This window comes from Mobula hypostoma, chromosome 14, assembly GCF_963921235.1.
Source record: "Mobula hypostoma chromosome 14, sMobHyp1.1, whole genome shotgun sequence".
Lineage (NCBI taxonomy): Eukaryota > Metazoa > Chordata > Chondrichthyes > Myliobatiformes > Myliobatidae > Mobula > Mobula hypostoma.
The window spans coordinates 11,054,156-11,080,144 of record NC_086110.1 but is presented as its reverse complement, the minus strand read 5'-3'; the positions used below and the strand labels follow the sequence as shown (position 1 = coordinate 11,080,144).

The 25,989-nt window shown below is 42.3% G+C and overlaps 1 protein-coding gene across 1 annotated transcript in view; it reads left to right on the top strand.

Annotated features, from left to right (window-relative positions):
* The window catches only part of LOC134356579 (Y+L amino acid transporter 2-like), a 70,830-nt gene that overhangs the window by 26,412 nt on the left and 18,429 nt on the right, over window positions 1-25,989 (top strand). Inside the window, exons 6-7 of the mRNA XM_063067542.1 lie at window positions 1,567-1,670; window positions 14,853-14,949. Of these exons, the coding sequence (XP_062923612.1) occupies window positions 1,567-1,670; window positions 14,853-14,949 (201 nt within the window). The remainder of the gene's footprint in view (window positions 1-1,566; window positions 1,671-14,852; window positions 14,950-25,989) is intronic.

The window sequence follows — 25,989 nt, the reverse complement described above, 5'->3', positions numbered from 1 at the left end:
AAATGGTTAACAAGTACTGTGGGTATTTAATGTAATTAAATTAGATTAGCTTTATTTGTCACACGTACATTCAAATATACAGTGAAATGCGTTGTTTGCATCAATGACCAACACATCTGAGATGTGTTGGAGACAGCCAGCAGGTGTCGACATACTTCTAGTACCAACATAACATTACCACAACTTACTTAACCCTAAGTTGTATGTCTTTGAAATGCGGTGAGAGGAAACTGGAGCACCAGAAGTACACGCGGCCACGGGGAGAAAGTACAAAGTCCCTACAGACAAATGCAGAAACTGAACTCTGATCTTACAGCTGGGACTTAAAGCATTGCACCAGCCGCTACACTACTGTGTCACCTAATGGAAGTAGGGACAGTGATAATGAGTCAGAGTATAGGAAGAATATAGATAGCCAGGTGACGTGGTGTCAGGACAACAATCTTTCTCACAATGTCAGAAAAACTAACGAGCTGGTCATTGACCTAAGGAAGGAGATGATACACATGTCCCTCTTTACATCAACATACAAAGGTTGAGAGCTTCAAGTTCCTAGGAGTAAACATCACTAATAGCTGTCCCGTCCAACAACATTGACACCATCGCCAAGAAAGCTCACCAGTGCTTCTACTTCCTCAGAAGGCAAAATAAATTTAGCATATCCCCTTTGATCCTCATCAATTTTATCCATCACAATTTGGATAAAAAAATGGTATAACTACAGAGGGTTGTGGACACAGCTCAGCACATCACGGAAACCAGCTTCTCCACCATGGACTCTGTCTACACTTCTCACTGCTGTGGTAAAGCAGCCAGCATAATCAAAGACCCCACCCACCCTGACAATCTCTCTTTTCTCCCCTCCCATTAGGCAGAAGGGACAAAGGCCTGAGTACATGTATCATCATGCTCAATGGAAACTTTTATCCAGCTGTTATAAGACTATTGAATAGTTCCCTAGTATGCTAAAATGCACTCTTAACCTCACAGTCTATCTCTTCATGATCTTGCTGCCTGAACTGCACATTTTCTGTACATTAAAAGGTCAGCCGTAAAAACTGAATCTTAACTAACATCTATGGGAATAGATTATTGCAGTAATTAAAATATACCTTTATTGCTTTTTTGTTTGTTCTGTCTTTCTGCCTTTGGTTTCACATACGACCATGCATCCTGACCTTCTCTTTGCTCCTGATTTCCTCTGTTTTAAAACAAATTTTAGCAGTGATGTGAATCAACTAGTTTGAGTAGAATGACAGAAATGGAGAAATAAAAAAGTAGAGTACATATAACTCAAAGATCAAGCTAAGGGTTCCAGAATAATAACTATCAGGCAACATGAAGGTAGAAGATTTGAGAAGATTTTTAAATTGCATCTTTTAAAATGGTATATTTCTAGAAATGAGACCCAAGCAAAAACCGACAGTGGACAGTCAAGTAGAGTCAAATTTCTTTCACACATAATGAATTTCATATAATTAATTAGACTTTATAAAAAGAAAATTATGGAATCAGTTTGCTACTCTAAATATACAGTGTGGAATGTAATATTTCTATCCCTTTCAGGCATTTGCAGAAGATACACTAGGAATAATGGACTGGGCTATCTCAATAGCAGTAGCTCTGTCTTGTTATAGTGCCCTTAATGCATCAATTATATTAAGCTCAAGGTAGGTTTTTAGCCAAAGACTTATTTCATGCTAAAATAATATTCATTAGTCTTGTTATATTTAATGTTATCCATTAAAACCTATTTGCCTTTGAAGCAATTGGCAACTTCCAACTGTAATAATGTACTTATACTAGTTGGTTAATTTAACAATTGGTAAGATTACTGTGGTATTGAAATTATTTTACTTCATATGATGTATACATTTGCATAGCTTTGGTTCATCTTACAGTTCTACAGGATTACTGTACACAGAAACTGTACTTTTTTTAACATATCTGTATATACTTTTAATAGTTGTGTTATTCAAAGTTTTAAGGTTTAAGTAAAGAGAAAAATCATCTCCATATAATCAAACCAGAAATATTCACAACATTGCATCCCATTGAGGTACCAACAGCGATCTTTGCCATCAGTTGTTAACTGTTAATTCCCTCTTGTCAATTAGAAACCATAGAAAAAAACTACAGCACAGAATCAGGCCTTTTGGCCCTTCTTGGCTGTGCCAAACCATTTTCTGCCTAGTCCCACTGACCTGCACAGGGACCATATCGCTCCATACACCTCCCATCCATGTATCTGTCCAATTTATTCTCATATGTTAAAAAAGAAACCGCATTTACCACCTCGTCTGGCAGCTCATTCCACACTCCCACCGTTCTCTGTGTGAAGAAGGCCCCCCCCCATGTTCCCTTTAAACTTTTCCCCCCTCACCCTTAACCCATGTCCTCTGGTTTTTTTCTCCCCCCCCCAGTGGAAAAAGCCTGCTTACATTCACTCTGTCTATACCCAACATAATTTTATATACCTCTAGCAAATCTCCCCTCATTCTTCTACGCTCCAGGGAATAAAGTCCTAACCTATTCAACCTTTCTCTGTAACTGAGTTTCTCAAATCCCGGCAACATCCTTGTAAACCTTCCCTGCACCCTTTCAACGTTATTAATATCCTTCCTCTAATTTGGTGACCAAAACTGAACACAATATTCCAGATTCGGCCTCACCAATGCCTTATACAATCTCATCATAACATTCCAACTATTATACTCAATACTTTGATTAATAAAGGCCAATGTACCAAAAGCTCTCTTTACCACCCTATCTACCTGTGACGCCACTTTTAGGGAATTTTGTATCTGTATTCCCAGATCCCTCTGTTCTACTGCACTCCTCAGTGCCTTACCATTTGCCTTGTATGTTCTACCTTGGTTTGTCCTTCCAAAGTGCAATACCTCACACTTGTCTGTATTAAACTCCATTTGCCATTTTCAACCCATTTTTCCAGCTGGTCCAAGTCCCTCTGCAAGCTTTGAAAACCATCTTTACTGTCCACTACACCTCCAATCTTTGTATCATCAGCAAATTTGCTGATCCAATTTGCCACATTATCATCCAGATCATTGATATAGATGATAAATAACAATGGGCCCAGCACTGATCCCTGTGGCACACCACTATTCACAGGCCTCCACTCTGAGAAGCAATTCTCTACTACCACTCTTTGGCTTCTTCCATTGAGCCAATGTCTAATCCAATTTATCACCTCTCCATGTATACCTAGCGACTGAATTTTCCTAACTAACCTCCCATGCGGAACCTTGTCAAAGGCCTTACTGAAGTCCATGTAGACAACATCCACTGCCTTTCCTTCATCCACTTTCCTGGTAACCTCCTCAAAAAACTCCAATAGATTGGTCAAACATGACCTACCATGCACAAAACCATGTTGACTCTCCCTAATAAGTCCCTGCCTATCCAAATGCTTGTAAATTCTGTCTCTTAGTACTCCCTCCAATAACTTACCCACGACTGACATCAAACTTACCGGCCTATAATTTCCCAGATTACTTTTCAATCCTTTTTTAAACAACGGAACAACATGAGCCATTCTCCAGTCCTCCGGCACCTCACCCGTAGACACCGACATTTTAAATATATCTGCCAGGGCCCTTGCAGTTTCAACACTAGTCTCCTTCAAGGTTCGAGGGAATACCCTGTCAGGTCCTGGGGATTTATCCACTTTATTTTGCCTCAAGATTGCAAGCACCTCCTCCTTTTCAATCTGTACAGTTTCCATGATCTCACTACTTGTTTCCCTAAATTCCATAGACTTCATGCAAGTTTCCTTAGTAAATACAGACGCAAAAAACTCATTTAAGATCTCCCCCATTTCTTTTGGTTCCGCGCATAGCCGACCACTCTAAATCCTCAAGAGGACCAATTTTATCCCTTACAATCCTTTTACTCTTAATATAACTGTAAAATCTCTTTGGATTATCCTTCACTTTGACTGCCAAGGCAACCTCATGTCTTCTTTTAGCCCTCCTGATTTCCTTCTTAAGTATTTTCTTGCACTTTTTATATTCCTCAAGCACCTTATTTACTCCCTGTTTCCTATACATGTCATACAACTCTCTCTTCTTTTTTATCAGAGTTGCAGTATCCCTTGAGAACCAAGGTTCTTTATTCCTATTCATTTTGCCTTTAATCCTGACAGGAACATACAAGCTCTGCACTCTCAAAATTTCTCCTTTGAAGGCTTCCCACTTACTGATCACATCCTTGCCAGAGGACAACCTGTCCCAATCCATGCTTTTTAGATCTTTCTCATTTCTTCAAATTTGGCCTTCCTCCAGTTCAGAACCTCAACCTAGGACCAGATCTATCCTTGTCCATGATCAAGTTGAAATTAATAGTGTTATGATTATTGGAACCAAAGTGCTTCACACACACTTCCGTCACTTGTCCTAGCTCGTTTCCTAACAGGAGATCCAATATTGCATCCCCTCTAGTTGGTACCTCTATATATTGATTTAGAAAACTTTCCTGAACACATTTTACAAACTCTAACCCATCTAGACCCCTAACAGTATGGGAGTCCCAATCAATATGTGGAAAATTAAAATCCCCTACCACCACAACTTTGTTTCCTACAGTTGCCTGCTATCTCTCTGCAGATTTGCTCCTCCAATTCTCGCTGACTATTGGGTGGTCTATAATACAACCCCACTACTGTGGCCATACCTTTCCTGTTTCTCAGCTCCACCCATAAGGACACAGTTGACAAGCCTTCTAATCTGTCCTGCCTGAGCACTGCTGTAATATTTTCCCTGACAAGCAACGCTACCACCCCCCCCGCCCCACTTTTCATTCCTCTGCCTCTATCACATCTGAAACATCGGAACCCTGGAATATTAAGCTGCCAGTCCTGCCCCTCCTGTAGCCAAGTTTCACTAATTGCTATAATGTCATAATTCCACGTGTCAATCTGCACCCTCAACTCATCTGCCTTCCCCGCAATACTCCTAGCATTGAAATATATACACCTCAGAAGATTTTTACCACCACTCACAACCTTTCTATTTGCACCAATCAATCTTGCATTCCAAAACCTAGCAAAAATTAAATCAGTTGGCAACCTCAATAGTATATCTTTCCAGTTTCTGTGTCATTTTAATCTCTTTGCTATTCTGGATTGGTAATAACATTTCCTCTTTGCTGACAATCAACATAGATGCACCTCAATGATGCATGCTTAGCCCATTGCTCTAGTCTTTCTATGCTCATAAGCATGCGGGATTCTGCAGTAGTACACACAAAATATTGGAGGAACACAGCAAGTCACGCAACATTCATGGAGAAGAGTAGATAGTCGATGTTTTGGGCCAAGGCCATTCATCATGTCTGTGTGGTTAGGCACAGTTGAAATGCCATCTGTCAATTTACCAATGTCACTAGTGCTGTTGGAATCTCAGTTGGCAATGAGGAGGCATACAACAGTGACATAGATTGGCTGGTTGACTGGTGTTACAACAACCTTGGACTCCACGCCAGCAAGGTCAAGGAACTGATTGTGGACTTCAGGAAGGGTAAGCCTGGAGAACGCACACCACTCTTCATTAAGGGGTCGGCAGTGGAAAGGGTAAGCAGCTTCAAGTTCCTGGGACATCAACATCTTAAAGGATCAGTCCTGGGCTTAACACATTGATGTAATCACAAAGAAGGTATGCTAGCAGCTATACTTCATTCGGATTATGAGGAAATTTGGTTGGTAATCAAAGACTCCTGCAAATTTCTACGGATGTACAGTGCAGAGTATTCTTACTGGTTGCATCACAGCCTGGTATGGTATCCAACACACAGGATTGCAAAAGGCTGAAGGAAGTTGTAGATACGGCCATTTCTATCACAGGCACAACCTTTCCACAACTGAGAATTTCTTCAAGAGGTGATGCCCCAAAAAGACCCTCACCATCTTCAAATTACTATCGTTGGGGAGGAAGTACAGAAGCATAAAGACCCACACTCAATGGTCTAAGATTCGCTTCTTTCCCTTCGCCATCCAATTTCTGAATCATCCATAACCGTTGTTATTTGTCTTTTATACTATTTATTTACTTTTGTAACTCACAGTAATTTTTATGTCTGGTATTGTACTGCTGCCACGGAGCAATAAATTGCATGATGTTTGTCAGTGACAGTAAACCTGATAGGCTTGTACGTCTTTGCCATGGAACTTAAAAGTATCTCCTGAGAACTCAAAAGATCAAGTTCTTTTGGTGGACTACTTTAAAGGATATTAAACGTAGAATCGCAGATACTATTTAATGTATTGTTGGCCAACCAACTAGTCTAACCAATATAAACAATTGGTTATTTTCATTTGTTTAATTCCATTGCATTGTATCCCATGTTTATATTTCACTGGATTTTCTTTTTTGACTTTCTACATCCTGCAGTTTGTTTCAAGACAGCAGTCAAATAATCTGCAATAAAATATTTAAAACTAGTACTAGTGACCATGCCTCTATGCCCTAATCATTTCTGACCACACAATCCCATTTTCCTGCCTTCCTCCCTATAACCTTTGACATCCTTTCTAATCAAGAACATATCAACCTCTGCTTCAAATATACACAATGACCTGGCCTTGACAACCTTCAGTGGCAATGAATTCTACAGATTCACCACCCTTTGGTTATTGAATTTCCTCCTCAACTCTGTTCTAAAGGGACATCCTTCTATTCTGAGGCACTGCCTTCTAGTCTTCACACAATAGGAAACATCCTCTCCACATCCACTCTATCTTTTGATATTTGGCAGGTTTCAGTGAGATTCAACATCCACCCCCCCCCACCCCATTCTTCTGAACTCCAGCAAATACAGACCCAGAGCCATCAAAAATTCCACATACATTAATGCTTTCATTCCCAAGATCAATCTCATGAAGTTACTCTGGACCCACTCCAATGCCAGCGCATCCTTCTTAGATTAGAGACCCAAAAGTACTTACAATATTCTAAATGTGGCCTGACCAATACCATATAAAGCCTTAGCAGTAGCCTTAGCCTCTCTTCCTTCAGTTAGTCCTGACGAAGGGTCTCGGCCTGAAACGTCGACTGCGCCTCTTCCTACAGATGCTGCCTGGCCTGCTGCGTTCACCAGCAACTTTGATGTGTGTTGCTTGAATTTCCAGCATCTGCAGAATTCCTGTTCTTAGCAGTATATTGTTGTTTTTATAAGACCATAAGACATAGGAGCAGAATTGGGCCATTTATCTCATCGAGTCTGCTCCGCCATTCCATCATGGCTGATCCTAGATCCCACTCAACCCCATACACCTGCGTTGTCACCATATCCTTTGATGCCTTGACCGATCAGAAACTATCAGCTTCCACCTTAAATATACCCACGGACTTGGCCTCCACTGCGGACTGTGGTCGAGTATTCCACATATTCTTACCTTTCTTCCTTACCTTTGTTCTAAAAGGTTGCCCCTCTAGTTCTGGATACCCCTACCATAGGAAACACCCTCCCATATCCACCCTATCTAGTCCTTTCAACATTCGGTAGCTTTCAATGAGATCACCCCACATTCTTCTAAATTCCAGAGAGTACAGGCCCAAAGCTGCTAAACACTCCTCATATGTCAACCCCTTCACTCCTGGACTCTCTCCAATCACAACAAATCTTTTCTGAGATATGGGGCGCAAATCAGTGGCAGCCTGACTAGTGTCTTATAAAGCCTCAACATTAACTCCTTGGTTTTATATTCTGTTTCCCTTGAAATAAATGCCAATATTGCATTTGCCTTCTTCCCCACAGACTCAACCTGTAAATTAACCAAGTCCGTCTGCACCTCTGATGTTTGAACATTCTCCCCATTTAGATAATAGTCTGCACTATCAGTCCTTTTACCAAAATTCATTATCATACATTGCCCAACACTGTATTCCATCTGCCACATTTTTGCATATTCTTCCAACTAATCTTAAATCCTGCTGCAATCGCATTGCTTCCTCAGCTCTACCTTCCACTCCATCCTTCTTTGCAACAAAGGCATAAATCCCATTATCTAAATCGTTGACTAACAATGTGAAAAATAGTGGTCCCAGTACTGAGCCCTGAGGAACACCACTAGTCACTAGGAGCCAACCAGAAAAGGTCCCCTTTATTCCCACTCAGTGCCTCCTGGCTGTCAACTATTCCTCTATCCATGCCAGTATCTTTCCTGTAAACCCATAGGATTTTATCTTGTTAAGCAGCTCCTTGTGTGGCACCTTATCAAATGCCTTCTGAAAATCTAAGTAAACAACATTCACTGCCTCTCCTTTGTCCATCCTGCTTGTTACTTCCACAAAGAACTCTTAACAGATTGTCAGCCACGGTTGCCTCATTCTTCCTTTACCATTCCTCTTCATCTTTGGGATGTATTTATCCTGTGCTTTCTGAATTGCTCCCTGAAACTCCAGTCATTGCTGTCCTGCTGTCATTCCTGCTAATGTCCTTGTCCAATCAACTTTGGTCAGCTCCTCTCTCATGCCTCTAGGATAGGGGAGAACCAGTGGATGTGGTATATTTGGATTTTCAAAAGGCTTTTGACAAGGTCCCACACAGGAGATTAGTGTGCAAACTTAAAGCACACTTATTGGGGGTAAGGTATTGATGTGGATAGAGAATTGGTTGGCAGACAGGAAGCAAAGAGTGGGAATAAACGGGGCCTTTTCAGAATGGCAGCCAGTGACTAGTGGGGTACTGCAAGGCTCAGTGCTGGGACCCCAGCTGTTTACAAACTATATATTAATGATCTTAGATGAGGGAATTAAATGCAGCATCTCCAAGTTTGCTGATGACACGAAGCTGGGCGGCAGTGTTAGCTGTGAGGAGGATGCTAAGAGGATGCAGGGTGACTTGGATAGGTTAGGTGAGTGGGCAAATTCATGACAGATGCAATTTAATGCGGATAAATGTGAGGTTATCCACTTCGGTGGCAAAAACAGGAAAACATTATTATCTGAATGGTGGCAGATTAGGAAAAGGGGAGGTGCAACGAGACCTGGGTGTCATTATACACCAGTCATTGAAAGTGGGCGTGCAGGTACAGCAGGCGGTGAAAGAGGCGAATGGTATGCTGGCATTCATAGCAAGAGGATTCGAGTACAGGAGCAGGGAGATACTACTGCAGTTGTACAAGGCCTTGGTGAGACCACATCTGGAGTATTGTGTGCAATTTTGGTCCCCTAATCTGAGGAAAGACATTCTTGCCATAGAGGGAGTACAAAGAAGGTTCACCAGATTGATTCCTGGGATGGCTGGACTTTCATATGATGAAAGACTGGATCAACTAGGCTTATACTCGTTGGAATTTAGAAGATTGATGGGGGGATCTTATTGAAACATATAAAATCCTAAAGGGATTGGACAGGCTAGATGCAGGAAGATTGTTCCCGATGTTGGGGAAGTCCAGAACGAGGGGTCACAGTTTGAGGATAAAGGGGAAGCCTTTTAGGACCGAGATTAGGAAAAACTTCTTCACACAGCGAGTGGTGAATCTGTGGAATTCTCTGCCACAGGAAACAGTTGAGGCCAGTTCATTGGCTATATTTAAGAGAGAGTTAGATATGACCCTTGTGGCTAAAGGGATCGGGGGTATGGGGGGAAGGCTGGTACAGGGTTCTGATTTGGATGATCAGCCATGATCGTACTGAATGGCGGTGCAGGCTCGAAGGGCCTACTCCTGCACCTATTTTCTATGTTTCTATGTTTCTATCATGCCCTTTAACTCCATTGTAAAATGATACATCTGAATTTACTTTCTCTCTCTCTCAAGTGGTTTGAATTCGATCAGATTATGATTACTGTCTTCGAAGGGTTCCTTTACCTTAAACTCCCTATAGTCAAATCTGGTTCATTACATACGAGGGGTGATTGATAAGTCCGTGGCCTAAGGTAGAAGGAGTCGGTTCTAGAAAACCTAGCACATTTATTTTTCAACATAGTCCCTTCCTACATTTACACACTTCGTCCAGCGGTCTTGGAGCATACGGATCTTGGACTTCCAGAAAGTGTCCACAGCAGGAGTGTTTGACAAGTTCGTGGCTTAAGGTAGAAGGAGATGAGTTATACAGCTCTTGTTACATGCACATGCAGTTCAACTCTTTCAGTGATTATACAGAAAGTTTGAAATTAATAACATCTCCTTCTACCTTAGGCCATGAACTTGTCAATCACCCCTGATGAGTTATTAACTATTAATCTATATAGGTTAACTATATTAACCTATATAGGAGGAGACTATATAGAAAAATAAATGTAACACACATCAAAGTTGCTGGTGAACGCAGCAGGCCAAGCAGCATCTGTAGGAAGAGGTGCAGTCGATGTTTCAGGCCGAGACCCTTCGTCAGGACTAACTGAAGGAAGAGTGAGTAAGGGATTTGAAAGTTGGAGGGGGAGGGGGAGATCCAAAATGATAGGAGAAGACAGGAGGGGGAGGGATAGAGCCAAGAGCTGGACAGGTGATAGGCAAAAGGGGATATGAGAGGATCATGGGACAGGAGGTCCGGGAGGAAAGACAAGGGGGCGGGGGACCCAGAGGATGGGCAAGAGGTATATTCAGAGGGACAGAGGGAGAAAAAGGAGAGTGAGAGAAAGAATGTGCGCATAAAAATAAGTAACAGATGGGGTACGAGGGGGAGGTGGGGCCTAGCGGAAGTTAGAGAAGTCGATGTTCATGTCATCAGGTTGGAGGCTACCCAGATGGAATATAAGGTGTTGTTCCTCCAACCTGAGTGTGGCCTCATCTTTACAGTAGAGGAGGCCGTGGATAGACATGTCAGAACGGGAATGGGATGTGGAATTAAAATGTGTGGCCACTGGGAGATCCTGCTTTCTCTGGCGGACAGAGCGTAGATGTTCAGCAAAGCGGTCTCCCAGTCTGCGTCGGGTCTCGCCAATATATAAAAGGCCACATCGGGAGCACCGGACGCAGTATATCACCCCAGTCGACTCGCAGGTGAAGTGTTGCCTCACCTGGAAGGACTGTTTGGGGCCCATCTCGCATCTCCCCCATTTCACGTACATCTGCTCTCACTCCATACTCCTGCCACTCCACTAGGAATAGGGTTCCCCTGATCCTCACCTACCACCCCACCAGCCTCCGGGTCCAACATATTATTCTCCGTAACTTCTGCCACCTCCAACGGGATCCCACCACTAAGCACATCTTTCCCTCACCCCCTCTCTCTGCATTCCGCAGGGATCGCTCCCTACACAACTCCCTTGTCCATTCGTCACCCCCATCCCTCCCCACTGATCTCCCTCCTGGCACTTATCCGTGTAAGCGGAACAAGTGCTACACACGCCCTTACACTTCCTCCCTTAACCACCATTCAGGGCCCCAAACAGTCCTTCCAGGTGAGGCAACACTTCACCTGTGAGTCGACTGGGGTGATATACTGCGTCCGGTGCTCCCGATGTGGCCTTTTATATATTGGCGAGACCCGATGCAGACTGGGAGACCGCTTTGCTGAACATCTACGCTCTGTCCGCCAGAGAAAGCAGGATCTCCCAGTGGCCACACATTTTAATTCCACATCCCATTCCCATTCTGACATGTCTATCCACGGCCTCTTCTACTGTAAAGATGAAGCCACATTCAGGTTGGAGGAACAACACCTTATATTCCGTCTGGGTAGCCTCCAACCTGATGGCATGAACATCGACTTCTCTAACTTCCGCTAGGCCCCACCTCCCCCCCCCCCGTACCCCATCTGTTACTTATTTTCATGCACATATTCTTTCTCTCACTCTCCTTTTTCTCCCTCTGTCCCTCCGAATATACCTCTTGCCCAGCCTCTGGGTCCCCCCTTGTCTTTCCTCCCGGACCTCCTGTCCCATGATCCTCTCATATCCCCTTTTGCCTATCACCTGTCCAGCTCTTGGCTCTATCCCTCCTCCTCCTGTCTTCTATCATTTTGGATCTCCCCCTCCCCCTCCAACTTTCAAATCCCTTACTCACTCTTCCTTCAGTTAGTCCTGATGAAGGGTCTCGGCCTGAAACGTCGACTGCACCTCTTCCTACAGATGCTGCTTGGCCTGCTGCGTTCACCAGCAACTTTGATGTGTGTTGCTTGAATTTCCAGCATCTGCAGAATTCCTGTTGTTTGCAGAAAAATAAATGTGCTTGGTTTTTAAAAATTGACTCCTTCTACCTTAGGCCACGAACTTATCAATCACTCCTTGTAACACCCAATCCAGAATTGCTTTTTCCCTCATGGGCTCAACCACAAGCTGCTCTAAAAATCCATCTTGACAAATTCCTTCTCTTGAGATCCAGCACCAACCTGATTTTTCCAAACTACCTTCATATTGAAATCCCCCATGACTACTGTAACATTGTCCTTTTTACATGCCTTTTCTATCACCCATTGTAATTTGTAGTCCACATCCAGGCTACTGTTCGGAAACTGTACGTAACCACCATCAGGGTATTTTTACCTTTGCAGTTTCTTAACTTTATCCAAAAGAATTCTACACTTTCCAATCTTATGTCACCTCCTTCTCAGGATTTGATTTCACCACACACCCTCTGCCTACCTGCCTGTCCTTTTGATTTAATGTGCATCCTTGGATGTTAATTTCTCAACTATGACCTTTCAGCTACAATTCAGTGATGCTCACAATGTCATACCTGACAACTTCTAACTGTGCTATAAGATCATCTACTTTATTGCATGCATTCAAATATAACACCTTCAGTCCTGTATTCATCACCTTTTTCAATTTTGCCCCCATGTTACTGTAAGTTTAATTCCTATCCATTTTAACTTTTGTATTTTAATTTATTCTGGAGATTTTGTCATCTCCCCACACTCTCTTTCCCTTTTACTGCATCTTCACTTTTGAAAACTGTTGAACTATTGAACATACTATTTAGTTTAAAGACATACTTCAACCCATCCCACTAACTGCAATCTTGCCCTATCACCTGCCTGTCCTTCTTCAGAGTCTCACGACACACTGCATCTACTTGTTTACTAATTGCCCCATCCTCTGCCCTATTACTCCAGTTCCCATTTTCCTGCCAAATTAGTTTTAACCTTCCCCATCAATTCCAGCTAACCTACCCACAAGGATATTGATCACCCTCAGGTTCAGGTGTAACCTGTCCTTCTTGTACAGGTCATACCTTCTCCAGAAGAGATCCCAATTATCCAGACATCTAAAATCCTGCCCACTGTACCAATTCCTTAGCCACACATTCATCTGACACATCATACCAATTCTACCTTTACTGGCACATGGCACAAACAGCAATCCAGAGATTACTATCCTTGAGGTCCAGCTTTACAGCTTTCTACCTAACTCCCTATACTCTTTCTTCAGGACCTCATCCCTTTTCCTATGTTCTTTGTACCAATATGCACCGTGACTTCTGGATGTTCACCTTCCCCCTTTAGAATGTGGTGGACTCAATCCAAGAAGTCCCTGACCATGGCACTTTCATGTCCATGGGATTTCTTGTCTGTTCCTCTAACTATGGAATCCCCTAACACTAGTGAACTTCTGTTCTCTCCTTTCCCTCCTGAGTCACCGAGCCAAACTCAGTGCCAGAAACCTGGTCGCTGTGGCTTTCCCTTGGTAGGTCACTCCCTCCATCTAAACTGGTATACTTATTATTGAGGGGAACAGCAACAGCAGTATTCTGTATTACTTGCTTATTCCCTTTCCCTCTGTTGACAGTCACCTAGCTACCCGCCTCCTGCAGTTTATCATTCCTGAAATCAACTTGGTGAATGTCTGTCACAAGTATAATCCTTTTTACACAATATTCCAGGTGCAGTCAACATATTCAAGACATCTTGCAGTAAAGGCTAACATACTATTTGCCCTCCTAATTTATTGCTATACCTATGTGTTATCTTTTAGAACTTGTGCACAATCGCATCCAGATGCCTGTGAATTCTTGCACATTTCAATCTCTATTTTAAAATACTCACATACTTTTCTACCAAAACAATGATTTAAGATTTTCCATACTATTTCTTCTTTGCCATATCCCTCATTGTCCTCGCTGAAGCTTCTCTGCATCCTTCACGCAACCCACACTGCCACACATCTTTGTAATATCAGCACACATAGATACATTACAGCTCCTTTAAACTTTCTCTCCCTCACCTGAAAGCTAGGCTCCCCTGTATTTGATCCCTATGATCCAACATGAAAATTCAGACTAACTACAGTAGGACAGACTGGGGCAGCTCCCTGTCCAGTGCCATTTTAGTGTAGCTTACACTACTGGCAATATATAAATCACTGTTTCATTCTTTCTTACTCACTTGAGAGTCCTCTCAAATCTATTTTTGACAGCCATGCTTTTTTTCTGTTACTTTTTCTATCCATTTTCGAAATATTTATTAAAACAAAGATACAATAAACTTTATTGCCTGGATTTCTCTAGGAAATGCCAACTTTTGAAAAGTAGCTGTTTTGTACAAATATGAAAGTTCCAAACCTCCCAAAGGTTCTTTGCTGCCAATTTACCTATTGTAGTCTGTCGTAAATTCCTCATGAAGGTCAAAAGCATCTTCGCCTCACTGGGTATCAACTTAAGGTAAAAGTAGATTTATCTTACAAGCAGCAGCTCACAGACCTCATGAAGTTCTGGGCTGTTGTATATATTAACTGAAAATAATGTAATTTATTCACATATCAAAGATAAATTATCTTGTAGTTGACTTTCGATATGAAATTCCCTCCAATAAGTTTTGCTTAATTAAATTAATTGGATAATTCCAATTACTTAGTGTGGCATCAACTCTATCAGTAAGTCACTTTTTGAAGGAAGTCATTACCCTAGTAGATTCCTTAGCTTAACTATGTTTTCTGCTTCGTTATGGCAGGTTATATTTCGTTGCAGCCCATGAAGGATACCTGCCTCAAATACTGGCAATGATCCATGTAACACGATTCACACCAATCCCAGCACTACTCATAAATGTAAGAATTATTTTTGCTGTTGTCACCACATATTCTTTTTCTCCAACTACAATCGTAATAAAGTTGTGGATGTTTAGGTAGTTATAGAATGTAAATCCATACAGGGCAATATAATGTATAATTATATTGCCTCAGGATCAATAAAGTATGACTATGATGGCAAATTTCTATTTTATGTATAATAACACAGGGCATAAGTTTAATTCCATTATGGTTGGGCAGCATAAAAATATGTCAGTCATAAACCTGACATTGCAGGAGGAAAATTTCTTCATGTAAAGGACTGAAATTTGTGAGTGGTATGAAAAATTGATCTGAACAATCAAATTTTGGATATATTTGTTCGAAGTCTTGGACAAAATATGAAAATGGCATAACTATAAGGTAGGAATGGTGACTAAATAATTTTTTTGTGATTTCACATGCCTGACAGTAAAAGCTGTTCTCCGCAGTGTTTAATCTTCACTGAGTACTAAACAATTTAGACAGTCTTCAGAAAGGAAAGTGGATAACTTCCATGACCCTTAGTACCTGGCAAAATACTTTTGGAGTTTAGTTAATGTTGTAATGTAAAGTATTGTTTAAAAGAAGATAGTATTGAAAATAAATAGTAGAAGAAGGTCATATGGAATATCAAACCTGTTTAATTTTCAGTAAGATCCTGCCTGATTCACAAATTCATTTTCACTTTTCTACCAGATTCCAACACAGAATCTTAGAGTCCCTTGAATATACTCTGTTACTGAACATCCACAGCACTCTGACATTCTAAAAATTCACAATCCTCTGAGTGGAAACGATCTCTTCATCTCAGTCACCCAAGACATGCTGCTCTCTTCTCAATGTTACCATCAGGAAGGAGTTACAGGAGCCTGAAGGCACACATTCAGCGATTCAGGAACAGCTTCTTCCCCTCTGCTATCCGATTCCTAAATGGACATTGAACCCATGAACGCTACCTCACTACTTTTTAAATTTCCTTTTTTTGCTCAACGGATCTTAATTAAACTATTTAATATACATACTCTAATTCAGATTTTTTATTTATCATGTATTGCATTGTACTACTGCCGCAAAGTTAACAAATTTCAGGACATATGCTGTTGATATTAAACCTGATTCTGATGATCATACACTTATCCCTCATTCTTGACTCTCCGCCTAGAAAAAACGCTTCTCATTATTATGTATCTCATACATTTCAGTGAGTTTACCTTTCCTTCTACACTCCATGTACCGATGAGCCATTATAATCAATCCATCCTGACACGATACCCTTACCCAATATCAGAGTTCAATATAGAAACTACTTCTTGTAGTCCCTCTAAATATATTCTTCCACAGATACACTCCAAAACTATGCACATTCTTTAGTCAGATTCAAGAAAGATACTTATGCTGGAATGGAACAAGACACAAAAAGTGCCAGAGGAAGGTGACAGGTTGGGCAGTGTCTATGTTGGAAAATTAGCAGTCAATATGTCACACAGTACTGATGGAGAGGGAGAGATCAAGAAAGAGAAAAGAAGTGTCAGAGATCAATTAAATGAATCTGAGGGCAGGGTGGGAATTGGTAACAAAGTTGATAAAATTGGTGAGATCCATGTGGGTGCATGAAGCACCACCAATGCAGTGGGTAGTGTAGCTGATAAAGAGTTTGGGAGCATTACTGGTGTAGGATTGGAATGCAAAGGCAGATCAGTTGGGTCTTTTAAAGGGAGAGAAGGAGGGTATTCTTCATGATTAACTCATCATGGTGCACTGGCTTGACGGTTCTGTCTCAGTCCTGCTCACCCAACCTGGAACACCTAGTGGTCAAGTGTCATTCATTTTATTTGCTGAGAGAGTTTTTCACCATTATCCTGGTAGCAGTGTGCATTCCACCTTAGGCCAATGTTAGGCTGGCACTGGAGGAGCTGAGCACTGTAATCAGCAGACACAAAACAGTGCACCCTGATGCCTTCCCTATCATTGTGGGGGAATTCAAGCAAGTCAGCTTGAAGAAGTCTCTGAACAACAACATGAGCATATCAGAGGAGCCAACACACTTGAGCACTATTATACCACAATCAAAAGCACTTACCATGCCATCCCACATCTGTATCAAGTCCAATCACTTGGCTGTACTTTTAATCTCAGTGTAGAGGCAGAGACTAAAGACCACAGCGCCAGTGGTGAGAACCAAAAATTATGCTCAGGGGAGGCAGAGGAATGTTTACTGGACTGCTTTGAGTTGGTGGATTGGACAATATTCATGTACTCATCTTCTAACCTGAATGAATATGCCACAGTTGACATCGACTTCATCAAAACCTGTACGGGTGTACCTTTGAGAACGTACTAAATTTACCCATACCAAAAGCCATAGATAAAAGTATAAAGTATAGGGGAAACAGGAGATTTAAATTCTACTGAGGGGTAGATCAGTGGCAATTAAGACCAGTCATCCGGAACTATTCAAAAAGTCCAGGTATGATCTACAGAAGGATATCTTAAGAGTGAGAAAACAATTCTGATTGAGGTTAGAGATAAAATCAGATTCATTTCAGCTCTGGCAAGGTTTGCAGGCCATTACTTCCTTCAAAGTGAAAACTAGCATCATTAATGGCTGTGATGCTTCACTCCCAGATCAGCTCAACGCCTTTTATGCATACTTTGAAAGGGAGACTAAAACTACACCTGTGCAAATCCCTGCAGCATCTCATGACCCTATGATCTCTGTATCATAGGCTGATGTCAGAACATTTTTCAAGAGGGTGAACCCTCACGAGACAGCAGATCCTGATGGTGTACTTGGTAGGGCTCTGAAAACCTGTGCCAAACAATTGGCGGGAGTGTTCATGGATACAGTATCTTCAATCTCTCACTTCTGTAGTTGGCTCCCACCTGTTTCAAAAGGGCAACAAATATACTAGTGTCCAAGAAGTGCAGGGTGAGCTGCCTCAATGACTATCTTCTAGTGGCACTCACATATACAAGTGATTAAGTACTTTTAGAGGTTGGTCATGGCCAAAATAAACTCCTGCCTAAGCAAGGACTGGAACCTATTGCATTTGCCTATTGCCACAATTTCCAAGTGCTCCTGCCACGTTTTGTCACTCTGCAACCTGATCCTTCAATCTCTTTGAATTATGTAGGACAGCATGTGTATAAATGTCTCTCTCCAGCAAACTTCATCTTGATCATCATGACTGCAGTATTTCTACTATTTTTTAATGTTTCTTAAGTGTACATGATTTTTTTGTGTTCTACTGCTGAGCAGCAGTGAACCATCTGATTGGCCTATCAGAGTTCTCTTTGGGAACTAGTTGACTTGATCAGCATTTCTGATCTGGCTATTGTTCACGATTGCAATTAATAAAAAAAACAAGTCTACAGTGAATGCAATCTCACGGGCTCTCCACTCGGCCTTGGATCACCTGGACAATAGTATTACGTACATCAGACTGCTGTTTATTGATTACACCTCAGCGTTCAACACAATCATAACCTCAGTTCAAACCCTGGGCCTCTGTACATCCCTCTGTAACTGGATCCTTGACATCCTCACTGGGGGACCACAGTCTGTGTGGATTGGTGATAACATCTACTCCTTGTTGACAATCAACACTGGCACACACAAGGATGCATGCTTAGCGCATTGCACTACTGTCTCTACACCCTCGATTGTGTGGCTAGGCACAGCTCAAATGCCTTCTATAAAATTGCCAACAACACAACTATTGTTGGCAGAATTTCAAATGATAACAAGGAAGTATACAGGAGTAAGATAGATCAGCTGGTTGAGAGAGGTCCCAACAACAACCTTGCACTCAATATCAGTAAGACCAAGGAAGTAACTGGACTTCAGGAAGGGGAAGTCGAAGGAACACACACCAGTCCTCATCGAGGGATCGGCAGTGGAAAAGATGAGCAGTTTCAAGTTCCTGGGTTGTCAATGTCTCTGGAGATCTATCCTGGGCCCAACATATTGATGCAATTACAAAGAAGTCACTGGTATTTTTGCTAACTCCAAAACATAAAACTAACTGGACGGAGGTGCAGAGCAAGGCACATACGCAAGACGTAGTGATGTGTTGAGGTATACCATTCATATTCATTTACATTATTTAAAAATGCTTAATCAAGCAATATATTTACAATATTTTTCAAATATTACTGAAGTATTAAATACATGACACTCTTCATGCTTAGCTACGTACTCCAACTCAATATAGAATGCATATCAACAGTATAATACAACTACTATATACACATCCTCAACACAGTAAGTTTTAAATTGTTCTTTTTAGGCCTAAATAGAACAATTTTTTCTTTGAATCTAGATGAGTATACTACAGTTGTTATCGACTTCATTAACACCTCTGTGGATGAGTATGTGCCTACAAAGACTTACTGCACATTCCCAAACCAAAAGCTGTGGATGAACCAGGAGGTACGTCGTCTGCTGAAGGCTGAATCTGTGGCATTCAAATCTGGTGACCCAGGCCTGTACTAGAAAACCAGGTATGATTTGCGGAGGGCTATTTCAAGGGTGAAGAGATAATTTTGAACGAGGTTGGAGGTGACATCAGATGCACGACAACTCTGGCAGGGCTTTCAAGACATTACTTTCTACAAAGCAAAACCCAATAGCTTGAATGGCAGTGATGGTTCATTACCAGATGAACTCAATGCCTTCTATGCCGGCTTTGAAAGGGAGAATACAGATGCAGCTGTGAATATCCGTGATTTCTGTCTCAGAGGCCAAAGTTAGTTGTCTTTAAAGAGAGTGAACCCTCACAAGGCAGAGGGTCCCAATGGAGTACCTGGTAAGGCTCTGAAAGCCTGTGCCAACTAACTGGCGGGAGCATTCAAGGACATTTTCAACCTCTCACTGCTACAGGCGGAAGTTCCCACTTGCTTCAAAAAGGCAACAATTACACTAGTGCCTAAGAAGAATAATGTGAGCTGCCTTAATGACGATTGCCCGCCAGCACTCACATCTACAGTGATGAAATACTTTGAGAGGTTGGTCATGACTGGACTGAACACCTGCCTCAGCAACGGCCTGGGCCTGTTGCAATTTGCCTATCGCCACAATAGGTCAATGACAGATGCAATCTCAATGGCTCTCCACACAGCTTTAGACCACCTGGACAACACAAACATCAGAATGCTGTTCATTGACTATTGCTCAGCATTTAATACTATCATTCTCACAATCCTGATTGAGAAGTTGCAGAATGTGGGCCTCTGTAACTCCCTCTGCAATTGGATCCTTGATTTCCTAACCGGAAGATCACAGTCTGTAGGGGTTGGTGATAACATCTCCTCCTTGCTGACGATCAATACTGGTGCACCGCAGAGGTGTGTGCTTAGCCCACTGCTCTACTCTATATATACCCATGACTGTGTGGCTAGGCATAGTTCAAATACTATCAATAAATTTGCTGATGACACAACCATTGTTGGTAGAATCTCAGGTGGTGATGAGAGGGCGTACAGGAGTAAGATATTGCATTTAGTAGAGTGGTGCTGCAGCAACAACCTGGCACTCAATGTCAAGGAAGTCAAAAGAGCTGATTCTGGACTTCAGAAAGGGTACTATGAAGGAACACATACCAATCTTCATAGAGGGATCAGAAGTGGAAAGAGTGAGCAGTTTCAAGTTCCTGGGTGTGAAGATCTCTGAGGATCTCACCTGGTCCCAACCATATTGATGCAGTTATAAAGAAGACAAGACGGTGGCTGCACTGTACTTTATTAGGAGTTTGAAGAGATTTGGTATCTCAACAAATACAATCAAAAACTTCTATAGTTGTACCTTGGAGAGCATTCTGACAGGCTGCATCACCGTCTGGTATGGGGGGGGGGGGTGGGTGGCTACTGCACAGGACTGAAAGAAGCTCCAGAGGGTTGTAAATTTAGTTGGCTCCATCTTGGATACTAGCCTAAAAAAAAGTACCCAGGACATCTTCAAGGAGTGGTGTCTCAGAAAGGCAGCGTCCATTAAGGACCTCCAGCACCCAGGGTATGCCCTTTTCTTACTGTTACCATCAGGTATGAGGTACTGAAGCCTGAAGGCACACACTCAGCGATTCAGGAACAGCTCCTTCCTCTCTGGCATCTGATTCCTAAATGGATATTGAAGCCTTGGACACTACCTCACTTTTTTTTAATATATAGTATTTCTGTTTTTTGCACAATTTTAATCTATTTGATATATGTATACTGTATAAGTGTACTGAATAAGATTTACTTATTATTATTAATTTTTTCTTCTATATTATATATTGCATTGAACTGCTGCTGCTGAGTTAACAAATTTCACGTCACATGCGGGTGATAATAAACCTGATTCTGATAAAGATGTAATCACTGTGGAGGATTTCTTACTCTTGTGGGATAGCGTCTTTCCTGACAGGGATGTCGGGGTGGTGTCACTCTGCTTGGCAGTTGAGACTCGTGGCTGTGAAACAATTTTGGGTTCTGGGGCCTCCTCCATGATTGTAGGAGTTGACTCTGGTACTGCAGGAAGTGGTTCTGACAGCTCTGGACACCTTTCTTCTGGACATGTTGGCATCCCTAACAGTGCATGGCAAGCTTCACTGGACAATGTATTTCATAATATGTGAGTACAGAGTCTGAAGTCACTATTTCTTTTACCTTTTTGAAAGCCACTTCTCACTGCTTTGTCCATTGCCATTTCTTCCTGATCTGTAGTAATGAGTTCAAGGAGTGGAGAACAGTAGCCAGGTTTAGCAGGAATCTACATAGTAGTTCACTGATCCTAAAAAAGGACTGCAGCTGTGACATGTTCTTAGGTCTCAGGGTAACCACCACTTCTTGAATATTCTCAGCACACTTGTGTAATGCTTGTGCATCGATGGTGTGACCACAGTAAGTGATGCTTGGTTTAATGAATTCACAGTTGTTACGTTGTGCTCTGATCTTCTATCCTATTTAACAGTCTTGAGATTTTGGAGATGTTCCTTGTCATCCTGACTGGTTACAATGATGTCATCCAAGTAACACTGAATGCCTGGACAGCCATGCAGCACCTGGTCCATAGCTTTCTGCCAGAGTGTGGGTGTAGATACTACTCTAAAAATAACCCTATAATAATGATAAAGCTTTTTATTAGTGTTTATGATGAGAAACACTTTGGACTCTTCCACATTGCTTAAATGTTTTTCTCCAGAAAGGTTCGCAAAGATATCCTCTATCCTGGGCAGAGGGTATTGATCTACTTTCAGTACTGGGTTGATGGTGACCTTAAAACCACCATAGATCCTGATGGACCCATTCTTCTTGGCTACTGAGACCATGGGTTCCACTCAACATTGGAAAGAATTCCTTCAGCCTCCATGTGATCTAGTTCACTGATAATTTTATCACCAATAGTATAAGGAACCAGAAATGTTTTGTAAAACTTGGCTATGGCATTTTCATTTATATGATTTTATCCTTGATATGTTTCAGTTTTCCAATTCAATTCTTAAATACCGTTGTGGCCTTATCCAGTATCTTGCTTAATTTGCTTTCGGTTGACCCTATTGTAGCAGGATGTGGCATGCAAGTGGTGGATGGATCACCAATCAAATTGTAATCTCTGCCAGTCACAACCCCACAATGCTGGCCCATTTTGTTTTTACCACATTAAAGCTGAATGTGGCTTGTTGGTTGTTGTATTTCACTGTTACAAATGTTATTCCACGGGAAATATCTTTTCTCCATTGTAAGTTCTTAGCCAGAGACCTGCAGGCTTCAGTTCAGTACCTTTGAAATGCAGTTCAAACTCATTTCACGGAATGACTGAAACAGTTGAGCTAGTGTCCAATTCCATCTTAATTAATTTGCTGTTCACTTCTGGTGTAAGCCATAATGTTTGTCTACTGTTAGTTTTCACATGCTAAATGTACAGTGCCTATATAAAGTATTCACTCCCCTTGGAAGTTTTCATGTTCTATTGTTTTACAACATTGAGTCACAGTGGATTTAGTTTGGCTTTTTTGACACTGATTAACAGAAAAAGGCTCATTCGTATAAAAGAGAAGACAGATCTCCTCAACTGATCTAAATTAATTACAAATATTAAACACAAAATAATTGCATAAGTGTTCTCTCCCCCCACCCCCTTTAATATGGCAGATCAAATCATCACTGGTTTTAGAAGTCACAGAATTAGTTAAATGGAGATCTGTTTTTGGAGACCTGTGTGCAGTCAAGGTGGTTCAATTGATTGTAGTAAAATTATACCTGCATCTGGAAGGTCCAACTGCTGGTGAGTCAGTATCCTGGCAAAAACTACTCAATGAAGAAAAAGAAAAAAAGACTGCTCGGGGAGAAGGGTCTGCACTGCGCAGGCATGTGACGTAGCGCGCCAAGGTTTAAAAAGAGAAAATTTCAACGGTTCTTGTTTCAGTCGAAGCAAGCAGCTGAAGAAGGGAGTGGAAGAATTTGGGTAGAAAAAGTAATTTTTTTTTCTTAAACACTGCTCGGGGAGAAGGGTCTGCACTGCCAAGGTTTAAAAGCAGACCACCATATACAGCGGCTATCGTAGCGGCCATCGTCGGAGTGGACTGAGGCAGAATGGGACGGCTTTGGCTCAACAGGCTTCGGTGAGAACAGTCAGAGGCCAGGGTAGGTTCCGGTAAGTTTTTTATTCAGATTGTCTAGCGTAGAGAGAATGCCAGGCAGGATGTTGGAATGCTCCTCTTGCAGGATGTGGGAAGTCAGGGAGCCCTCCGGTGTCCCTGACAACGACACCTGCAAGAAGTACATCCAGCTGCAGCTCCTAACAAACTGCATTAGGGAACTGGAGCAGGAGCTGGATGACCTGCGGATCATTCGGGAGAATGAAGAGATTATAGATAGTAGCTACAGGGAGGTAGTTACGCCAAAGGAGCAGAGGACAGGAAATTGGGTTACTGTCAGGCGAGGGAAGAGGAAAGGGCAGGCAGAGCAGGGTCCCCTGTGGCCACTCCCCTCAACAACAAGTATACCGCATTGGATACTGTTGGGGGGGATGACTTACCTGGGACAAGCTGCAGTAGCTGGATCTCTGGCACTGAGTCTGGCTCTGCAGTGCAGAAGGGAGGGGGGGAGAAAGAGGAGAGCGGTAGTGATAGGGACTCAATAGTTAGAGGTGCAGATAGGAGGTTCTGTGGTTGTGACAGAGAATCCAGGATGGTTTGTTGCCTCCCGGGTGCCAGGGTCAAGGATGTCTCCAATCGATTGCATGACATTCTTAAGTGGGAAGGTGACCAGCCAGATGTCGTGGTGCACATCGGTACCAATGACATAGCAAGGAAGAGTGAGGAGGTCCTGGAGAGTGAGTATAGAGAGCTTGATAGGAAGTTGAAAAGCAGGACCTCGAGGGTGGTAATCTCAGGATTGCTACCTGTGCTACATGCCAGTGAGGGTAGGAATAGGATGCTCTGGAGGATGAACAAGTGACTGAGGAACTGGTGTAGGGGGCAGGGTTTCAGATTTCAGGATAATTGGGGCCTCTTCTGGGGCAGGTGGGACCTGTACAAGAGAGACGGGTTACACTTGAACTACAGGGGGACCAATATCCTTTCAGGGAGGTTTGTTAATGCTATTGGGGAGGCTTTAAACTACATTTGCAGGGGGATGGGAACCAGAGTGCCAGAGCTGACAGTGTGGCTGGGGTGAAAATAAATGATGTTAAAAGTTCAAGCAAATCTGCTAATAGAAAGGTTGTGAGTGGTGGTAAAAATCTTCTGAGGTGTATATATTTCAATGCTAGGAGTATTGTGGGGAAGGCGGATGAGTTGAGGGCGTGGATTGACACGTGGAATTATGACGTTATAGCAATTAGTGAAACTTGGCTACAGGAAGGGCAGGACTGGCAGCTTAATATTCCAGGGTTCCGATGTTTCAGATGTGATCGAGGCAGAGGAATGAAAGGTGGGGGAGTAGCATTGCTTGTTAGGGAAAATATTACAGCAGTGCTCAGGCAGGACAGATTAGATCCTGACGAAGGGTCTCGGCCTGAAACGTCGACTGCACCTCTTCCTAGAGATGCTGCCTGGCCTGCTGCGTTCACCAGCAACTTTTATGTGTGTTGCTTGAATTTCCAGCATCTGCAGAATTCCTGTTGTTTACAGATTAGAGGGCTTGTCTACTGAGTCCTTATGGGTGGAGCTGAGAAACAGGAAAGGTATGGCCACATTAGTGGGATTGTATTACAGACCACCCAATAGTCAACGAGAATTGGAAGAGCAAATCTGCAGAGAGATAGCAGGCAACTGCAGGAAACATAAAGTTGTGGTGGTAGGGGATTTTAATTTTCCATATATTGATTGGGACTCCTATACTGTTACGGGTCTAGGTGGTTGAGAGTTTGTAAAATGTGTTCAGGAAAGTTTTCTAAATCAATATATAGAGGGACCAACTAGAGGGGATGCAATATTGGATCTCCTGTTAGGAAACGAGTTAGGACAAGTGACGGAAGTCTGTGTAGGGGAGCACTTTGGTTCCAGTGATCATAGTTTCAGCTTGATCATGGACAAGGATAGATCTGGTCCTAGGGTTGAGGTTCTTAACTGGAAGAAGGCCAAATTTGAAGAAATGAGAAAGGATCTAAAAAGCGTGGATTGGGACAGGTTGCTCTCTGGCATGGATGTGGTCGGTAGGTGGGAAGCCTTCAAAGGAGAAATTTTGAGAGTGCAGAATTTGTATGTTCCTGTCAGGATTAAAGGCAAAGTGAATAGGAATAAGGAACCTTGGTTCTCAAGGGATATTGCAACTCTGATAAAGAAGAAGAGGGAGTTGTATGACATGTATAGGAAGCAGGGAGTAAGTAAGGTGCTTGAGGAATATAAGAAGTGCAAGAAAATACTTAAGAAAGAAATCAGGAGGGCTAAAAGAAAACATGAGGTTGCTTTGGCAGTCAAAGTGAAGGATAATCCAAAGAGCTTTTACAGGTATATTAAGAGCAAAAGGATTGTAAGGGATAAAATTGGTCCTCTTGAAGATCAGAGTGGTCGGCTGTGTGCGGAACCAAAGGAAATGGGGGAGATCTTAAATAGG